General features: G+C 38.0%; 2 protein-coding genes across 3 annotated transcripts in view; one reads left to right on the forward strand and one right to left on the reverse strand.

Annotated features, from left to right (window-relative positions):
* Nucleotides 1-22,615, forward strand: part of LOC114282933 (putative acyl-activating enzyme 16, chloroplastic) — a 104,886-nt gene that overhangs the window by 44,097 nt on the left and 38,174 nt on the right. The window lies entirely within an intron of this gene.
* Nucleotides 570-6,416, reverse strand: LOC114282932 (TMV resistance protein N). Its single transcript, XM_028225727.2, has 5 exons — nucleotides 5,695-6,416; nucleotides 4,351-5,452; nucleotides 3,947-4,222; nucleotides 2,904-3,833; nucleotides 570-1,197 (listed from the first exon to the last, which is right to left on the reverse strand). The coding sequence occupies exons 1-5, from the start codon at nucleotides 6,219-6,221 to the stop codon at nucleotides 607-609; spliced, it is 3,426 nt and encodes a 1,141-aa protein (XP_028081528.2). The 5' UTR covers nucleotides 6,222-6,416; the 3' UTR covers nucleotides 570-606.

Genomic DNA, 22,615 nt, shown 5'->3' on the forward strand with positions numbered 1-22,615 from the left:
GTGTCTAAAAAATAAAAAATAAAAATTGCTTAAAATATTTAAAAAAATCAGTAAAAACAAAAAAACACGAAAAATAAGAAAGTAAAATTTTCTAAAAAGTGTTTTTTGAAAAGTGAAAACAAGCAATAATGTTCTTAATTTTAAAACTGAAAAAAAAAACTGATAATGTTATCGGTTTTACTAGATAGTTGAATCAAATCAATAAATAGAAAGACAAAAACGCTTAATCTCATATTTTGTTTTTTTAATTAGTTAGTGAAACAATAATCTAAAACATTACTATACAAAATTGATAATATTTTTAGTTTTAAAAATTAAGAAAAATTAATAATATTCTTAATTTTACTAAATAAGACTTATTAATTCAATTTTTTAAAAATAAAACCTAAACTACCATAACATTTACAAATAAGACTTTTAAATAATCAACTCTTACAAAATAGCTCAATCACCAAAGTGAACCGGTTGTGGACTTACAAGCCAAACAATATCTCAGATTGAACATCTCTCCAATCATGGAGAAACTAAATCCCACAATGGAATATTTGTAATTTAAAAATTATAAGAAATTTCACGCAAATAAATTTGTGATTTATTTATATTTATTCAAAAGAAAATGTGAGATGGCCCATTACAGTTGATGTTTTGGTGACAATTTTCATCATCATCCTTCGTCATATAGGAGGGCTCCAGTCTCCAGTAGCCACTCAATCCATAGAAGGTGATGGTCGTGTCTCTGCCTCTGCCTCTACCTCCGCCTCCTTTGTGACAAACAATCAGATCCAACGCACACTTCTTCATTTTAAAACGTGACGACATAACAAAAGAAATTTCGAATTGCTCACCACCTTTAATTCTATATCCAAAATATTCTTCAACTATTATATGGCTTCCCCAAACATAATCTCCACAACTTTTAGGGATGCCAAAAAAGGTTGGGGTATAAGTAAAATCGATGCCATTACTTTTATCAGTAATAATGACATATGGATAATCATCTAATTCCATGGAGCAACTTTCTTCATTCCCAATTCTGTAATAAACAACTCCCACATTGAATCCTAAAACGTAGTCATCTTCCCCTCGCACTACTGGCACTTCTAAGGATATCGAAGAAGACCTTGTTATATAGCTAAAATAATCGATGCCGCCAGCGATAAAGAAATAGTCGCAGAAGTAGCTCTTACTAGAAAGATGCTGTCATATGAATTTCTATTTAGTGGAGTGCTAGATGAAAATAAAAAAATTAAAATAAATTTACGGATACAAAATCAATAATATAAAATATAGACAGAATAATTTGAGAGTGCAACCATATATTTTATAACAAGTCCCACTCTTTTCATGTGACATGTGATTAAGATTATGTCATGTTTATTTTGTATCCCCATAATCTTGTTTGAAATTTTTTTTTCATCAAATTAATATAGTGGCAAGTTTTAATTTTATCATTTAGAATTAAAAGACTTATCAAAGTTATTTATATTTGAAAAAAGAAATGTTATATATGTCACATATGTTTTTAGAGATATGTTTTTATCATTGTATTGTCTACATTTAGAGATAATTATTAAAAAATTAATGAAAATAAATAATATATTTTTATAGAGAAATGCTATATATGACGATTCCTTATCATAATTTTGTGTCACCGTCTATATGGATACTTATGATTAATTCTCTTTTTTGAAGATAATTATTAATAAATTAATGCAAACAAATGACATCTTTCCAAGTAGGTTGGTGATATAAAAAGATGATCTAAACATGTAATATATAATCATCTAACATATTATCATGTAGTAGCAGATAATAAAAACAGTGAAAAAATTAGTGAATCCTATTTTTAAAATTGTTACTGCCACATCATTCAAGTAAAAAATTTTGAGTAAAAAATTCAGTAAGAGTAAGAGTGTCTCCAACACTTCATTTTTTGTTTCATCAAATTTAAATTTGATGAAAAATGTACAAAATTGGTGCTCCAACATTATCATCAAATTAGTATCAGATTCAGAATATCTCAAATTTTTCACCAAATTAAGGATGTCAGAACCTTTCACCAAATTACTGTAAAGAGCCGTTAACTTTACAAGTATGCATGAGCACTGAACGACCGGCCGATTGTCCCCTCGATCGACTACCTCCTTGCAAAATTTGTTTCAGAATTTTGAAAAATTTACACTGGTTCGTTGATCGAGGGGATCCTTGGTCGACTGGTGATTTGATGAAAATCCAGATTACTTCGTTGGAACGAGCAATATCAGATGAAACTTTTACTCAAATTTAATAAAAAAATAAAAAATAAAAAATAAACGTTGGAGATGCTTCACGATATTATTTTCAATATCTAATAAGCAACTCCACTCTAGTCCATGTTGTTTAGGTCCATGGGACCCATAAGTTCCGTTTTTATAATTTGAACTATTCATTTTGTTGAATACTTCATCTATTTCATTCACAAAAAAATTGAATCAATCCGATAATCATAACTGATTTAATTTATTGCATTTGTCACCAAAAAAATATCGTTTATTTTTAAAAACAAAATTGTCATTCATTTTTTTTTTTTTGGTAACAAATTTGATAAATTGAATATATTATGATTATTGGATTGATCTAAATTTTTTTTGTGAATGAAATACACAAAGTGCCCAATAAAATGAAAGATTCGGATCATCAAAATGAAACTCATGGTGGACTCAAATGGTTGATTCTATAGACCTAAACAGCGTCTTTCAGTCCATATAATCTGGAATGGATGGAATCCACCTCCTTTGGTATTATATAGGTCACATCCAAAATAAAATTGGTTTCCCACATTTCACTTAATTTTCGGAGAGACTTTTTGCTAAATTATTGCACTTGTGAGAGAGAGAGTGAGAGAGAGAGAGTGAGAGAGAGACCTGAAGGGGATTTTGTAAATTGTTGAGTTTGTCCAAGGGAATGATTCGTGCACCTTCAAAACAGTGAGGTTCTTCCATTCCATCATGACTATAATTTGAGAGACTATGCCCAGGGCGAAGTCGGTGGCTGCTACTCAATAACATTTTTAGAGTCTTCAGTTTTGATAGATCGGTAATTTTTTCAAGTGATGCACAACCATAAGCCCTTATTTGCAATAAATTAGGAGGAAGATCTGAGATAGATTGAAGACTCGTGCAGTTATTCAACTGAAGGTCTTCTAGCTTGGATAGATTACTGAAGCCATATGGTAGCCTACAAAAATTGTTTCCGCCTAAATCCAACACTCGCAATGAGGATAAACTCCTAAGATCAGCTGGAAAATCTCCTTCAGACAGATTGCGATCACTCAGATCGAGCTTTGTTAAGGAACACAAACCTGAAACAGAGGATGGTAAAAATCTTATGGAGTCGGCATTTTTTCTCGGTAAAACCCAGGATGAAATGAGAGAAAACCAGGATTTAGTTGTCAATTGCCTATTACATCCCTTCAACAATAACATCCTAAGATTCTTGAGTAGTCCAATAGAGAAAGGTAGTTGTTTAATGGCTGTTCCATCTGCAAGAAGTTCTGTTAAGCTTTCCATATGTCCCAAGTGCTCTGGAAACTCCTCTAGTTTTGCACAACCAGTGAGATTTAGATGTTTAACAGACTTCAACTTGCAGATACTGCCTGGAAGATACCTGAGGTTCATGCAATCTTTCAAATTCAGGTGAACAAGTTTATCTAGAAGTTCGATTGATTCATGTAGCTCCATTAAACTTGTACAACTTCCAAGCAGTAATTCCTCGAGCATCGATAGTGCGCAAAAGATAGGGCTCTTTGTTAGGGATTTGGAATTACTAAGATTTAGAATTTTCAAGCTCTTGAACTGTAATTAAAACAAAGAAACATATACAAAATTATATAAATTTTTTTCATCCTGATCCACTACATAATTTATCCAAATCCCAAACAATGATGAATTTGCTAAGAATGTCATACCTTGCCATCTGTCCGAAGTGTTTTAAATCTGCTGAATTGCATGTCTAAAGCAACAAGTTTCTCTGGATGAAAATTGGATGGTAAATACTCCATTGGGCAGTTACGCCAGCAGAGCCACCTTAACTCTTCAAATAAATGTTCAAAATTTCCACTGAGGTGCACATGATTTATTTGAAGCAGTCTTAGCTTATGCATCCCAACAAATGCTTTATTACTCCATTGTATCTTCTTTAACATGGGTAGGGTTAGAATCACACCTTCAACTGCTTCTGTTCCCTAATAAAGTAATATTTAAAAAAGAAAATGGAAAATTAAAAAGAAGAAAGACTATTAAATAACTGAAATTAGCATTTCAAGCCGAAAAATTACTAACTCACCAAAAAGAATTAAGATTCGACTCTTACCTTGTTTTTTTCAAGTACATAGCATACATCTTCATGAAACCACAATCTACTGCGCTTTTCAAGCTCCTTTGGATATTTTTCACGAATAATTTCCCTCCCCATATCCCGAAGTAGATCATGCATCATCAGCTTATTTTTTTTATTAATTCTCAGTAAACATCTACTAATCAAAACACTAATTCCAATTTCTGCGAAGAAACCACAACCATTCAATATAGTAATGACATAGTCTCTGTCCATTCCAATGAAAAAGCATGCAATATCAAGGAAGATATCCTTTATGCTGTCATCATCTAGTGCGTCAAAACTTATCCTAAGTTTTTCCTGAATTTTCTCATGAGGAATTTGTTGTAACTTATCAAATGCACTTTTCCATTCAACCATGTTTCTTCCAAACAAATAAGAACCCAAAACTTCAAGAGCGAGTGGCAGCCCACTAGCATAACGTACTATATCATTTGCAAGATCTGCACAATTTTCTGATGGATTGATTTTGCCAAAGGCATGCCAACTGAAAAGCTGCAGAGACTCTTCATGATTCAATTCCTTAGCCATGTATCTTTCATCAACTTTTGGTCCCTTCAACAAGTGCTCATCTCTAGTTGTTATGATGATTCTACTACCTCCACCAAACCATTCACGGTGGCCTGCCAAGGTATTTAATTGACTTAATTGATCCACATCATCAAGAACAATGAGAACCTTTTTAGAATGGAGCCTTTCTTTCATCAAATTAATTCCTCTGCCAATACTGCCAATCTTTAGATTCTCTATCCCTAATAATTCAAAAAGAAGTTGTTCTTGCAATTGAACTAGGCCATTGAGTTGTCCTGCAACTTCTCTAACATTTGCAAGAAAACAACTCCCTTCAAATTGGAGGAAAATATGGTTATACACAGCTTTTGCAATGGTTGTTTTGCCTATTCCACCCAAGCCGTATATCCCAATCATGCAAACATCATCTGATCTAGTGCTCAACAACGACTTTATGTGTTTAACATGAGAATCTATTCCAACTGGGTGCACAGCAACATTTAGGATTGTATGTTTCAGTTCACATAAAACCTCTTTAACAATTTTTCGGATGAACTTTGCTTCATGCCTGTCAATTTCGATCCAAATTAAAAGCAAAGCAAGTGTATATTACAAAAATACAAAACCTTACAAACCCCACTTCCCATAATAAATGTAAAATTCAAAACACCTTGAACTCACAAAGTGAACTAACTATACTTGATTTTTTTTTTTTTTAATATTAAAAACAATAAGGATATGATTTTTCTAGTTAAAGATAAAAATTGATAGCAGCAGCAGCAGCAAAATGAAAAGGATGTTAAAAATTACCCATTATCAACATTTTGCAAATCCCAGCCTGATAAATTAGCAGCATCAGAGAGGGCAGCTCTCCTCACCTCCACCTTCTCCATCTCATCCGCAAAACGCTTTTCATGTCTTCCAAATGCTTCTCCAAAATACCCTGTTTGGTGGCGTACGTGGGACGGATCAACATCGTAGAATATTGGGAGAACTAATTGCCCAATTGTTTTCTTGCATTCAATGATCTTCACGAGCTCATCCAGGCACCATCTCGAAGAAGCATAGTTTCTTGAGAAAACAACGATGGAGATCCTGGATCCTTCAATTGATTTGAGAAGCTCCGAAGAAATTTCACGTCCTCTTGGAAGTTCATCATCATCCCTCAAGGTGTGAATTCCAGCTTGAACCAAGGCCTCGTAGAGATGATCGGTAAAGTTTTTGCGGGTATCTTCACCTCTGAAACTCAAGAACACGTCATAGCTCCAGCGAGGTTGTGTCGCAGATGATGAAGAAGCAAAACAAGAAGAATGATCTGAGGTTCTTTTAGAAGCCATGGATGATCAAACCAAGATCAGAGATCAAAATCAATTGTAGGCTGCAATACAGTGTGAGTGAATAGTGATTCGGCCGAAGGTAAGAAAGAGTTATTTGCAAATTGCAAGCTCCTCCATCTGATGGGGTTTTGAAGGATCTGTGGAGTGGATGCAACGAAAGAGTGAAGTTAAGATAAATTACACTGACTTTTTCTTGCACTTAAAAATATATAATAAGTGTTATAGTTTTAACATAATTATATTAATATTAAATTTTAATATAATTAAATAATCAAAATGAATATAAGTATTGTAAAATTTAAAAATTAAATAATATAAAAAATATATTTTTATGTAAAAAAATAATAATAATATTTTTTATTTATATAACTAATAAATTATTATTAAAAATAAGATTAAATATTATATAAATTATAATTATAATAAAATTTTGGATAAATTACAAATACACTCTTGAGATATGCTTAAAATACGAATTACTTCCTGTGGTTTAAAAAATTACAAATACCTTCCTGTCAGAATTTTTTATTTAACAGAATTAATTAAAAAAATGATATTTCTAACTGTTTACCTACACAATATTAAAATTATCTGAATTATTAATTGAAATAAAATTTTAACATTTTTAAAAACTGTTAATTAACTTGATGATTTATTAATAAAATGACCTATTTGTTATGAAACTAAAAACTTTAGGGGACATAATGTAATTTTTAGAATCACAATGGATGATTTGTAATTTAAGTAAACTTCAGGAGGGTATGTTTGTAATTTATCCTAAAATTTATTGTAATTATATCAAAATTATAAAATTTTCCCTTTTTTTCTTTTTTTTTCAAACTTTGTAGTCCAGATTGCTCTGTTGGAATCCCAATTCTCATATGTCTAACCAATTTCTTGGATGCCTTTTCTTTTTTTTGTCCTTTAACAAAAAAACAACTTCAAAGCATAATCTTTAAAATTTACTCTTACAAATTAAATTTAAAAAAAAAATTAACTAATTCATCTAGACGGTCAGATTTCTACTTAGATAATAAAAATTTGAACTCTAATCGGTGAGGAGGAGAGCAATTCCCTTACTAGTTAGGACAAGCGCTTGGCGATTTTAGGGTTAAAAATGTTCAAAAATCCGTTTAAACCGATAATCCGGACCGAACCAGACTGAATCATACTGTTTGGTTTGGTTCTATTAAGAATTGGCTCGGTTTCGGATTAAGAAATATGAGAACTGTAAAAACAGTTCGGTTAATAGATTTTATGAAAAAATCGCGGTTCGAACCGAACCGAATTTTAAAATATATATATATATATATATAATATCAACTTTTATTTTTATTAATTGATTTTTTATAATTTTAATGATATTAGGATGGTATAGACATGTAATATTAGTAATGCCTTAATATTATTAGTTTTTATCATGAGTTAAATGTAATTAGTTTGAGTAATTATTTTGCTAATATTAACAACTTATTCTTGTGAATAGAAATTTTTAAAACCATAAACCAAACCGAAACCGAACCTTTTTTTTGGTTTGATTCTGGTCCGATTTTACAAGTGTAACGGTCTGGTCTGGTTCTCAAAATCACAGAACCGTTAGAATCAATTCGATTCTTAGATTTTCTCAAAACCAAACCAATCCGGACCGTGCACACCCTAGGCAATCTTGGATGCTTCTTGGAATCCCACCGTGGAGCAGGTAAAATGGTTACTATCATTTCCCTATTTCTTGTTGGACGTTTCTCGCCTCGGACGCTATTCTTATTTCTGGGATAGAATCCAACCATCCCACTACACTATGAATTTAAAATATATATATATATATATATATAAAATATTTTTTTTTACCACACTCTAATTATTAATAAGATTTTATTAATATGTACTTTAATAACACTTTTTAAAATCACCTTATTTATTTATAAATCTCTTGTGACCTATTTATATTTTATTTAATTTAAATTATTTTTTATATTCTAATAAGTTTTATGGGTAATATAATTATCAAAATATCCTTAATAATAATAGGGTGGAGCGCTTATTAATATTCATATTGACATTATGAATGTTTCATGATGTAAACATTCTGTCAAATTTATTTAAATTTAATATTCATATTACCAAGTTGTTAAGTGTTTAAAAAATATTTATAAGAATAAAATTGTACATAAAATATCTTAAATATGAAAATTATAGCTCAATTATTGAGTCGTAACAAAAAAAAAAAAATTGAATTATAACCAAACATCATACAAGATATAACTAAAAAAACCCTCGTATCATACCCAAAATAATATCATAACTGATATGATAATGAATTATAACTAAAACCATAATAAATCATACCAAAAAAAAAATCGAAGGAGCATCTTATTGAATCCACACTATGGTGGGGGCAAATTATTCATAGCAACTTTGTCTTATATTCACTTTGGTTATGATTGATTTTTTGAAAATTAAAAAAAAAAATCATTTTTTTTTATTCTCAGTGAATTTTTTTTAATATTTTAAGTGATTTTTTTTTTAAAATTTTTTTTACTTAATATTGATAACAAGTTTTTTAATATTTTAATCTAAATGTACTTAAAAAGTAAAATATTTGTAAAAAAATATTTTAAAAATCAATAAATATACAAGAATACAAAAATATACGGAATTTTTGTATTGTGGTATTTAGTGAATTTTTCTTAAAAAAATTCACAAATATTATACATTTTAAGTATATTTATGTTAAGTGTATCTAAAAATTAAAAAAAAAATACGATTTTTTTTTTTGAATAGTGAGTTTGGAATTATTTCCATGAAACACCACCACAATAAATAAATAAATAAATAAATAAATAAAAATTATTTATACATAAAATTTATATAAAGATAATATAACAATGCCGATTTTATAAATAAATTTATTATTATAAATATTTTGTTTTAAAATAAAAAATACACAATAAATCATATTTTGTCTTCTTTTACTTTTTTAATTATATACCATTGCTCAACTATCCATTCACATCTCACACTTTCTTATGTTACTTTTCATGGAGTTGTGATCTATTTCATTACATATTTATAATTGGGGTATTTTATTATATCAATGATAATTATAAATATATTTTTTAATTTAAAATAATTATAAATTTATATTCTTATTTTATAATTATTAAATTTAAAATCAAAATCATCTATTACATATAAGAATAGAGTGGATCAAATTCCTTTAGGCCTACACCATGATAATCAACAGGTCAATCATTTCTCATTCCTAACATTTTCTGTTCCTTTTTCCCACTCTCTTATCTATATTTTTCTATTAGAAGACCCAACAATTGATAGCAACAATCAAGTCAGTCTCTAAGATTGTTTCTACGAAACACCACAATAGATTTATTTTAAAGGGCTGTGATTCCTACACCCAGTGGGGCGACCCCCCACTGACGACCCCCAGTGAGGTGTCGCCTCCACATTGGCCGAAAAAAAAAAAAAAAAAAAAAAATTAACAGTTTTTTTTTTCCACCAATCACATGCGACCCCCAGTACCCCCATTGGGGGTCGGAGGCATTTTCCTATTTTAAAATATTAAATTATCCTACAACATAACAATATAAAAAAGAAAAATGATCCATTTCTACAATTTTATCTTATAAAATACATTTTCAGAAATTTTTACCAATAAAGAGTTTATCGCTATAGATTGAGTGAATAAATTTTTACCGATAAGAATTTATGAAAAAGTACTTTTATAGAACAAAATTGAGATAATGCCATGCTGCCGATAAAAAAATATCAAGACATCATGTGAAATACTCAACTATTGATAGCAAAAAAAGTCTTATTTTATATTTCTAGGATTGTTTCCACACGAAACATCATAATTCAATCCTCGCTCTTTCTTTACCCATTCCTAACACTTTCTTTTCCTTTTTCCTACTCTCTTATCTATATTTCTCTCTGGGAAGACCCAACAATTGATAGCAACAACCAAGTCAGCCTCTACGAAACACCACAACAGATTTATTTAAAAATATTAAATTATCCTGCAACATAACAATATAAAAAAAAGAAAAATGATCCATCTCTACAATTTTATCTTATAAAATACTTTTTCAGAGACTCTTATCGGTAAAAGCTTATCGCAATAGATTGAGTGAATAAATTCTTACCGATAAGAATCTATGAAGAAGTGCTTTTATAAAATAAAATTGTAAGGATATAATACTGCCAATTAAAAAAAATAAAGATATAATGTGAAATACTCAACTATTGATACCAACAACCAAGTCTTCTTTTTTATTTCTAGTATTGTTTCCATGAAATATCACAAGATTAACTTAAAAATTTTAATTGTCCTCAAACATAACAATATAAAAAATGACAAGATATCAAAATTAATGTAAGTGTTGTAAAAATATAAAATATAAAATATAAAACATATATTTTATTAAAAGATATAATAATAATATTTTTATTTATATAATTAATAAATTATTATTAAAGATAAAATTAAATATTATATAAATTAAAATTATAATAAAATTTACTATAATTTTATCAAAATTATAAAATTTTCTTATATTTTTTTTCAAACTTTTTAGTCCAGATTGCTTTGTTGGAATCCCAATTCTCATATGGCTGGCCAATTTCCTGGATGCTTCTTGGAATCCCACCTTTGAACAGAGGGTGATTTTATTTACACACCACTTATTTATTCAGTACTCATCTTTTCTCAATTTTTTTTATTACAATTCTATTCCTAAATTACATTTTTAGACAAAAATTTCAAACCTTACTTTCTCATTACACAGATTTTTTGTCACTCCAAACCCTAGCCAGCATCGGTACCAGTACCAATGCTGGCAACACCATCACTCACCTCCTCTAGAAGAAGAAATTCTGTGTTGGGAGTGTTGTGGTAAAAAGGTGAGAAGGGAAGAAGGGTAGCGGCGGGCAGAGCTTAGGGTTAGGTTAGGGTTTAGGATAGAGAGTTGAAAAAGATGAGAGTAATTTAATTATTTTTTTAAAAAATTAATGATGTAAAGTGAGAAGAAATTAAAGAATTAAAAATGTATAGACTGCGTATTGAGAAAATGATATTGAGAGGGTAATTTATATGAAAATTGGGCCGAGCTGGGTAATGGGCCGTTATGGGCCACAGTGCGAAGGGCTGAGTAAAAAGGTCATAAAGTTACGCTGGTCCAAAGGAGGTATAAAGATTATTCCGGTGGAAAGAAGGCCTAAAGTTACTCCGGTCCTAAGGAGGCCTGAAGTTACTTCGGTCCAAAAATGAGGCTTGAAGTTATTCCGGTCCCAAAGAGCTACGGTAAGCTCGGTAATCACACACAAAGTTATCCCGGTCGGAACCACGTTATTGGTTATCCCGGTCGGAACATACTATGGTCAGCACTGAGAAAACTGTGGAAGGAGCAGTGAATGGAAGAACCGAGGTAGAGTTATCTCGGTCTAGTCTGCGGCTTAGTATAGCCATGCTTACCTCGGTCATGTTGGAGTCCGGCCATGGTAAGACCATCTCACTTGGTTTAAGTAGTGAGGGGGCGTGTTGAAGGATAAGCATTATCTTTCAGGAGAGTGAATCCTAGGAGGACTCTACATGGAGGAGTAAAAGTCCTATTAGGATTGTGCCACGCGGAACCTATAAAAGCTTATAACATCACCTATGGAGAGGTAACACAACTTTGATTCCTGAATACACAGAGCTTTTTGTCTACTTGTCTATTTTGCTGACTTAGGCATCAGAGAGGTTTCCGGCACACACCTGCCGGCTAGCTCACGTTTGTGTTTTCAGGGAGTAAAGCGACGACGTACGGAGGAGCACAGACTTGATCAACAGGATTATACGAGAAGGTTTATTTCTTTCCCGTACAATTGGCGCCGTCTGTGGGAATAACAAACAGAACAAAACCTCTTGATCAAGTTTCCCTCGCTAGTTGAATGGCGCACAACGAAGATTTACCACAGTCCGCCATTGATAAACAAACACCAGAAGGAGGTGGGAGGCGCGAAGGTTTGCCTCCTGTCCCTCCCATGGCGGACTTGGAGCCCCAACGACATAACCCCAAGAGGGATGCTAGGGAGAGGCGGAATAACAGCCTCCGTCACTCTCATCCACAAAGTCCTGACAGACAAAGGCAGAGGATTGATCCTCAAGTTTTGGAGGACCGCGTAAAGGAGCAGAACGAATTAATACGACGGATGGCGGCGGACATGGAGATTATGAAGCGCCAGATGAAGGGAAAAGGAGTGGCGACAGGAGAGGGGCGCAAAAACAAGACGCCCCCTCGCCGCTCAGAAGACCGTGGCAGGCATTCCACACCATCACAAGCAGAGAGTAGAAGCCTCAGGACAGGCGATACTCAATCCAAAACCTCCAGAACTCGTTACTCCAGGTCTGAGAGAACGAGATCATTGAGGTCTTGCACTGAGGGAAGTACCTATCGACCCCCGCGCTCACACCAGACATCATCCAGGCAGACGGAGTTGCCAAGATCATCCGATTTGTGGACCATGCTGGAAGAAAAGGCACGATGAAAGGAGGATACTAGGGCGCGCAACCCTCGCAGGGTATCTGCCCTTCAGCGGTTGGCTCCTCGGATGCATGGAAGCGTCGAGGTAGGAATGCCATTACCACGCCCTGCCTATGAACCAACGGACAAAGAATTAGCAAGGCTGCAGACCTCGCCGTTCGTTCCGGCAATTGAAAACGCGCCCCTACCTTCAGGCTTCCTTCAGCCCAAATTCACCACGTACGAGGGGAAGACGGACCCCTACATACACCTAAGCCACTTCCGCCAGGTTATGGCGGTATATCGGCGAAACGAGGCTTTGATGTGCATCCTCTTCCCATCAAGCTTTGGTGACCTAGGCTTGACTTGGTTCGAAAAACTTCCAGAAGGCAGCATAGCCTCCTAGGCACAATTGGCGGAGGCGTTCGTCACAAGGTTCAGAATAAACACCAAAACTCCGGTGGAGATTGACCAGTTACTCTCCATTGACATGGGCAAAAATGAGACACTAAGATCCTACAATAGTCGCTACTGGGAGACATTTAACCAGATTGGGGACTGCCCCACCAATCTCGCCATTGCACAGTACAAAAGAGGCCTTCCAGTCGGGAACAGACTAAGGGACTCAATCACCATGACACCGCCCCTCACCATGGAGGCCTTGATGGAAAGAGTGTATTAGCACATCAGGGTGGAGGAGGATAGCCCCCGTGCCAAAACAAAATCTGGCACGACCGCAATACCAGAGAAAAAGGCCTCAGCAAAGGTCAACACGGTAGACCGTCCGAGTAGGAACGGACGCGGCAGGCGAGACAACAGAGAGGACCAGGATAAAAGATGGTTGAGAGTCCGCACTGCCATAACCACGGTATTCAAGAAACCGATCTATCGGATTCTGAGCAAAATACGCGATGAGCCTTTCGTCAGATGGCCAGCTAAGCTAGAAGAAGCACAGAAAACTACGACAAAAGATCGCGATGCACCTTCCACAAAGAAAAGGGGCACCGCACTAAAAATTGCATGCCATTGAGACAGCATCTGGAGGAGTTGGTGGTAGCCGGTCACCTGGATAAATACATTGAAGGAGGGACGCAACCAGCCCCCCAGGACCACAATAACCCCAATGGAATGCCAATTGATGCCCCACCTCAAGGTGTGATCAATGTGATACATGGAGTATTCGAACCTGAGCGTGTATGCGAGCTCAGAGGGTCGATCAAGAAGGCTGAGCACTTAAGGGAGGTACTAAGCGCTCAACCTACCATCAAAATGGGAGAACAGACCCTACGAATGTCATCTCCTTTTCAGACAGAGACTTGGAAAGAATATATTGCCCTCACAACGATACACTGGTCATCACCCTCCGCATCAAGGATTACGACGTCAAGCGAATTTTGACAGACCAAGGTAGCTCGTGTGAGATAATGTACTACGACACCTTCAAACAACTGAAGTTGAAGGACAAAAACTTGGCACCAGCTGTATCTCCCATGATCGGATTCAACTCAATGCCGGAGGGGCCAGTCGGCAATATTATCCTTCCAGTCAGGGCAGGAAGCGTGACAAAACAAGTGGAATTTTGGGTATTGAAGGTCCCTTCCACTTACAACATAATCGTGGGTAGGACATGGCTACATGCCATGCGAGCGGTAGCTTCATCCTACCATCAAGTAATGCGATTCCCCAACGAAGCCGGGATAATTGAAGAGGTCTTTGGAGACCAAATTATGTCCAAGCAGTGCTTCGTCACGGTTAATGGCAGCCGCGCTGCCAAGGGATATGTTCATTCGGTGGAAGAACCTGAAAGCAATGAACTGTTCGCGGATGTCGGCAAAGCAGTTGATTAAAAAGCAGTGGAAGACTTGGTAGAGGTAAGAATAGATGAAAAGAACCCGAATAAGTTCTTTTTGCTCGGTTCGTCGTTGTCCAGCACTGAGAGATTAGAGGTCTTGGAATTCTTGACCTCTAACATCGAAGTGTTCGCCTGGACACCCTACGACATGCTAGGCATTGATCCAAACTTCATCTGTCACCAACTCAATGTCCATCCATCCGCCAGGCCAATCATTCAGCGCACCCGCGGATCGGCACTTCACCACGCCAAGATAGTGGCGGAAGAAGTGGGAAACCTACTGGAGGCAGGAGCAATCAGAGAGGTGCACTACCCCAGATGGATTACCAACACAGTCGTGGTGCCCAAGAAGAATGGCAAATGGCGTGTCTGCGTCGACTATAAGACAATCAACAAAGCATGCCCAAAAGACAACTTCCTCCTACCACGGATAAATCAACTGGTAAACCTAACGGCGGGGCACAACCGACTTAGCTTTCTGGATGCATACAGAGGCTACCATCAGATCGTCATGTACGAACCAGACCAGGAGGTCACGCCCTTTACAACTCCAAGAGGATTGTATTGCTACAAGGTCATGCCCTTTGGCCTAAAGAACGCAGGGGCAACATTCCAGAGAATGGTCACCAAGATGTTTAAGCCGTTGTTAGGCAGAACAATGGAAGCTTACATCGACGATATGGTGGTCAAAAGCAAGGATGAGAACGACCATCTAAGGGACCTAGGTGAGATGTTTCAGATTCTGAAGAGGCACAAGTTGCGCCTTAATGCATCCAAGTGCGCGTTCAGTGTAGGATCTGGCAAATTCTTGGGCTTCCTAGTGACCAACCGAGGTATTGAGGCAGACCCCTCTCAGATCAAAGCAATTCAGGATCTGGAGAGGCCTAACTCAGTAAAAGAAGTGCAGTATCTCACCGGCATGGCAACTGCACTCAACCGATTCATTAGCCGGTCGTCAGACAGACTACGACCATTTTTTCAAGCATTAAAAGCCAAGTTCAAGTGGGACGAAGAGTGCGACCGCGCTCTGGAAAACTTGAAAGAATATATGTCTTCTCCACCACTGCTTGTCACCCCAATACCTGGAGAAGAACTCCTTCTGTACCTGGCAGTCTTTCAGCACGCAATTAGCGCAGTGTTGGTCCGTGCGGAAGGAATCCAACATCTGCCTATCTATTACGTTAGCAAGACATTGCTGGGTGCCGAAACAAGGTATTTGCCACTAGAAAAACTGGCCTTAGCCTTAATGATGGCATCAAGGAAATTGTCGTACTACTTTCATGCCCACACCATAGTTGCCCTCACAGCTTTCCCATTAAAAGCTCTGTTTGAAAGGGCGAACTTTTCTGGGAGAATCTTGAAGTGGGCAGTAGAGTTGGGACAATTCGACATCAAGTTCCAACCCAGAACCGCGATAAAGGCCCAAGCTTTGGCAGACTTTGTCGCAGAATTTACCCCAAGAAGTCACCATATCTGCCCAGTCGACCTGACTGACACAACCGAACTAGGGATAGAAGTTGACGCCGGAATAGCGCAACCCCTGGTGTAGGATACTCAGTCAGACCCCAAGGCAGACCAGAGTAAAGACAACAAGGAAGAAGCGAACCAAGCTACACCAAGCCAAAACTCACCAACAAATAAAGACTTGGTACAATCAGATATCGAGAGGCAGACAGCAAGCATGGACCTTGAAGAAAACACCAGTAACATTCTTGACCCCACGGCATCATCTGACCCCTCCACTTGCTGGAAGTTGTTCGTTGGAGAGATGTGGGAGCTCTTCGTGGACGAAGCGTCCAACCGACATGGTGCAGGACTTGGTATAGTTCTCATCTCACCAAACGGCCTAGTTGTGGAGCAAGCAGTCAACCTTGGCTTCCCAGCATCAAACAACGAAGCGGAGTATGAAGCGCTTCTTGCAGGTCTCAAATCAGCATCCTACATGAAGGCCACCGAGCTAATGGTTTACAGCGACTCACAGCTGGTGATAAACCAAATTTCAGGCGACTACGAGGCAAATGATGACAGAATGGCTAAGTATCAAGACTTAGTCAGAAAAGACATCAAGAAATTTGAAGTAGTGAGGATAGAACAGATTGGCAGGGAGGAAAACAGCAGAGCAGACGAACTAGCAGGCTTAGCTTCAATGGCAGATACATCCATCCCTCATCCGTTGCTAATTGACTACTTACCAAGACCAAGCATTGAAGACCCCGAAGCAGAAGAGGTATGTTGCGCCGAACTAGGCCCCTCATGGATGAATCCCATCATACTGTTCTTAAAAGACGGCGTCTTACCAGAAGAAAAAAAAGAAGCCAACAAAATTAGAGCAAAGTCGCAGCGATTTTGGCTCTCCCCATCTATGGCATTGTACAAAAAGTCATTCACAGGACCTTATCTAAAGTGTGTCCACCCCAGCAAAGTGGAAGCATTCCTGTTCGAGATACACGAAGGCGTGTGCGAAAGCCACCAAGGAGGAACATCGTTAGCTCACAGAGCCATTTCGCAAGGATACTGGTGGCCATACATGCAAGCAGACTCAGAGAAGTATGTGAAGAAGTGCGAGAAATGTCAGAAGTTCGCACACCAAATACATCAGCCAGCCAGAGAGCTCCTACCATTGACCAGCCCATGGCCTTTTGCAATGTGGGGCTTGGACATAGTAGGACCCCTTCCAACAGCACCCGGAAACAGAAAGTTCTTTCTCGCAACAACGGATTACTTCACAAAGTGGGTGGAAGTAGAAGCATTGGCATCAATCAAGGAAAAAGATGTGAAGAAGTTCGTCTGGCAGAATATCATTACTCGATTTGGCATACCTAAAGCCCTAGTATTAGACAACGACACTCAGCTTGATGGCAAAATCTTTAGAGGCTTTTTGTGAAGAATACAAGATAGAATTCTACAATTCCACACCGGCATATCCCCAAGCCAACGGCCAGGCGGAAGCATCAAACAAGGTCATCTTGGATGGACTGAAGAAAAGGTTAGAAAGAGCAAAAGGCAAATGGGCTGAGGAACTTCCTCATGTTTTATGGGCTTACCGCACCACACCTCGACGATCAACAAGAGAAACACCATTCTCTTTAGCCTACGGCATGGAAGCAGTAATCCCGCTGGAAGTTGGCCTCCCCACAATTAGAAGCGAAAATTTTGATCCAGACTTGAATGGAGAAGCCATTGCATTGGAGCTCGACCTCGCCGAAGAAAGAAGAGAAAAAGCACTAGTTCACATTGCCTCATACCAACAAGAGTTATCCAGGAAATACAACAAGACAGTATATCCAAGGCAATTCAAAATCAGAGATTGGGTACTGTGCAAAGTGATGGGAAACACCTTGGTACCAGGAGATGGCAAATTAGGGCCTAATTGGGAAGGACCTTACAAAGTGGTCGGATTAGCAAGAAAATATGCTTACCACTTGGAAGACGAAGACATCAAAGCAATTCCCAGACCATGGAACACTGCCAATCTCAAACTATTTTATTTTTAGCTTTTCTTTAGAATACTTGTAATTTTTCTTTTCCCCAATAAAACAAGTAGTTTTATTTTTAGCATAAGTGTTTTTATTCTGTAAAAGTTGTTTTAGTAGACTAGGAGCATTGAAAGCATAGTTGGCCGGAAAAACCAACTTAAAGGTTGGCTGGAAAAACCAACACCTTCCTAAGCCCAGGATAAGGATCCAGGTTGCAGGACATTTGGTCGGAATAAACCAAACACTTTACTCTAGGTTGGCCGGAAAAACCAACTTAGAGGTTGGCTGGAAAAACCAACACCCTTCCTAAGCCCAGGATAAGGATCTAGGCTGCAAGACGTTTGGTCGGAATAAACCAAACACTTTACTCTAGGTTGGCTAGAAAAACCAATCTAGACGTTGGATGGATTAAACCAACTCTTGGTACTCTTCAGCTGAGGTAAGGATCTCGGCTAAAGAGTGGTTGGCTGGATTAAACCAACTCTTGGTACTCTTCAGTCGAGGTAAAGACCTCGGCTAAAGAGTGGTTGGCTGGATTAAACCAACTCTTGGTACTCTTCAGCCGAGGTAAGAATCTCGGCTAAAAAGTGGTTGGCTGGATTAAACCAACTTTTGGTACTCTTCAGTCGAGGTAAAGACCTTGACTAAAGAGTGGTTGGCTGGATTAAACCAACTCTTGGTACTCTTCAGTCGAGGTAAGGACCTCGGCTAAAGAGTGGTTGGCTTCCAGCCAACTCTTGGTACTCTTCAGCCGAGGTAAGGACCTCGGCTAAAGAGTGGTTGGCTGGATTAAACCAACTCTTTGTACGCTTCAGCCGAAGTAAGGATATCGGCTAAAGAGTAGTTGGCTGGATTAAACCAACTCTTAGTACTCTTCAACCGATGCAAGGGTTTCGGCTAAAGAATGGTTGGCAGGATTAAACCTACTCTTAATACTCTTCAGCCGAAGTAAGGATATCAGTTAAAGAGTGGTTGGCTGGACTGAACCAACTCTTAGTACTTTTCAACCGAGGTAGGTATCTCGGCTGAAGAGTGGTTGGCAGCTATAATTAGATTGCAAGATTTAGACAAAAAAAAAAGTATCTCGGCAAGTGAATGCTGCACCTCATCCAAGACTTCGGTTAGAAAGTAGCGTACAAGCATGAAGATCAACCGAAATAAGAGTTGAACAAAAAGCAGACTCCATTGAAAATTCAAAACAAGTACAAAGGATGGGGCCTCAGCCCGGTTACAATTTGTTTCCAACAGCAAAGGAAAGAAAAAAAACCAAAAGAAGAAAAATACAAAGTCAGTTAAACAGATCATCCAGGTCGGCATCAATATCAACTCGGAGCCCGGGTTCACTCAGTAGCACGGTCTCGATTGGAAGAACGGTTTCAGTAGGCAGCTCGTTGGTCAGATCTTCCACCATTAGCTCCGACCGAACTGACTGATCGACGGGATCATTGACAGCCGGGGTATCTTTGAGCACGGTGTCTTCTTCATCATCTGAATCCTCAAGAAATTGTTGCTGAAGGGCAGCAGCATATTCTGTCATAGAGCTCGGAATGAAGTATGCAGGAGCGTTGAAGACCTCAGTCTCTGGACCGTGACCGAGCTGCTCTACAGCCGCCCTCCAACCGCATTTGAAGAAGAGATCCTTGGCATCTTCACATTGTTTAATGTAAGTCGCTTCTCCCTCCTTGTAACCCTGAAGCTCGGCGTCATCAGCACTCTTCTTCAGCTGTTCTATCTCGGCATTTTTCTTTCTCTCAAATTTAGCTAGTTCGCGCAGATATTTGTCTTTTATCACGGCTACAGCTTTTTGTTTCTCTGCTTCGGCCGAGCTAACAAGCCCGGTCAGACGACCGTTCTCGGATTTTAGCTCGGCTATGTGCTGCCTGGCTTGTTCCAGCTCGACAGTTTTTTCAGTCACTTCGGCCAGGGCTTGCCTTGTAGTTTTGCGAAGTTCAAGCACACGCTTATGAGCGATGTGGCTCTTCTGCATGGCCTACAAAAGGAAGGGAAGACTTGTAATTGAACCGAGATAAAAGTTGCGCAAATTAGAAAGGTTAACAGAAGAAGCTACTTACAAGTACCATGGATTTCGTGGCCGAACGGATCGCCCTTAGTTCGGTCAGATGCTTGTGGTGCTCCATGTCCGTTGGAAGGCAGACACTCTTGGCAAGGTTAAATGCCATTAAGTGATCTTTTTTAGCGACCACTAAGTCAGTGTCCTGAATTTCTCTATTTTGAAAAGTAATTTTGGGTGCCCACTTGGAGGAGCTGGCTCGGTCATGGCGTTCCAGTTGCGAGCTCGGTGGCGGGCTTGGTAGAAGAATGGCTTTGTCTTCATCTTCAAGGCGTTGCTCGGTTGGGGTAGTCCGGGCACGCTTGCTTAGGCGAGATGAGGAAGGTTGTTAAGATGGAAGGGCCACCACGGTTTCCTGAGTCTGGTTCAGTGGTGGTACCTCGGCTCGGTTTGTTTCGGTTAGCGGGGACCTTACTCTATTCCTCTTGGCCATCTCTTGTTCAGCAGTAGTACAGACCAGGTTAATTTGTGGCAAGGTTGGATCCGGTTCAGGAGATGCCTCCAGCAAGAAGTCTGTTACTCTGGCTTTTCGTCGACTGCTGTATCTGTACGTCGGTTCAAAATTCAGCAGCTTGGCCCAACTTCTTTCAGGATATCATAGTGCGGCGCGAAGTGTGTTTAGATTGGGGTAGCTGTACAGTGACTTGAGGTGGGCTGAATCTACATAAAGAAGACAACTATCAGTTCAGATCAGGAACAGGAAACCGAAATAAAGGGAGGCATACAAAGAAGCTAAGGTAATTATACCGGGGGTTCCTTTCTTCCAGTTTATACTGCGGCCTGGAATCTGGGCTTGCTGGTCTTCAAAATTCCCAGATACCCAGAAAAAATCATCATCGTTCAAGTCTTTATCTGTAACAACCCTCATACTGTTTACTGATTTATGACTGATTGATTACGACTGATAACTGAACTGATTAACGTACTGAACTGACTGACTGGAAAACTGGAACTGAATTGGCTAGTGTGTATGTTAATTTGTATTCCATCTGTTTGATTGGTTATTTGATCTGTTCGTGTTTCATGTTTAAACTGCTAATTGAAGGCCTTATCGGCGGCCGAACTGGGAAATTGATTAATGTTTCATAATCCTCATAATTAATGTGATTTTACGGTGTATTTATCTGAAAACTGATTAGGTATAATTAAATTAGATTAAAATGAGTGGATTGCAAGTTGTGGACTTAATTACAATTAGACCACCTAGTGGTCACTATCTCAATAACATGTGAGCCTTGCATACTTGAATCAAAACATTCTCCTCAGCCATATCTCTTGTTTAACCGACCGTAGAGAGAGTGAGAGTGAGTGAGTTGAATTCAACTTGTTGTCTTGGCTTGGGGCTTGAAGGGATTGAAGTATAGATTGCTATTTTGAGCTTCTAGCCTTGCATTGGAGATCTAAGGTAGATCATTCATCTTCTTATTGTTGTCCTTGAGCTAATTCTTGCATGGTCCATGATTGTAGAGCTAAGCCATGTTTTAGTTCATACATGTTGATATAGAGCATAGTTCATGCATGCATGTTTGAATTGATGAGTTTTGAGTTGTTTTCATGGCAAATTGTTACATGCATGTTCATGTCTTGAAGTGTAGTCCATGATTTCATCATGTTTTGGAAACAATTGGCTCCTTAGAGCATCAAATTGGGACTTCAAAGTGATTTGAATTCATGCATGTTTGCATGTTCTTCATGTTCATGAAAATGGTTTGAAATTGGGTTTGAATTAAACGCCCTTGGGCCTTGATTTCTCAAAATTGAGCTTTGAACTAGGATATTCTATGTGTTTATAAATGTTTTCCAGAAAATGGGCCCAAGAGGATTGGTTTTGATGCATTTGAATGTGAGTTTGAGCTTGGAGGTGCAATCTGGAATTCCCAGATTCTGCACTTCCGCTCGAGCGGGGGAAGTGCCGCTCGAGCGTGAAATCCGAGCATCCAGCATCTCTCTGCACTGTTTTACAGTCCGCTCGAGCGGAGGATTGGGCGCTCGAGCGGAATCATGTCTCAAGCTCGAGCGGGCGTCGAGCGGAGATTTCACCCATCCAGTACTTTTACAGTACGCTCGAGCGGGAAAGTTAACGCTCGAGCGTGTACCTTTGTTGCATGTCCGCTCGAGCGGGGAAACCTGCGCTCGAGCGGGACTCTGTTTTGCTGAAACTGCTTTTCGAGTACATCTTTGCATCCTCATCCCATTCTAGGCATTCTTAGACCTAGTTTAAGGCATTTTGTTGAGGATATAGCTGTTAACTGTGTAGGGTTGGCGACTGGGGAGGCACGCTCTAGCATACTGTAGCCCGAACTCTGTGAGTAACAATTGTGTAAAGATATGTTCAACTGATTATCTTTGAATACTGAACTGAACTGTTTACTGAACTGGTATTACTGAATGAATGTATGTCCTTTATTTCTGAACTGTACTGTGGCATCCTTAGCACCTACTGTTTACTGTTACTGTTACAGAGATCTCTGTCGGTT

Source organism: Camellia sinensis, chromosome 6 (assembly GCF_055761805.1).
Source record: "Camellia sinensis isolate YWXY chromosome 6, ASM5576180v1, whole genome shotgun sequence".
Lineage (NCBI taxonomy): Eukaryota > Viridiplantae > Streptophyta > Magnoliopsida > Ericales > Theaceae > Camellia > Camellia sinensis.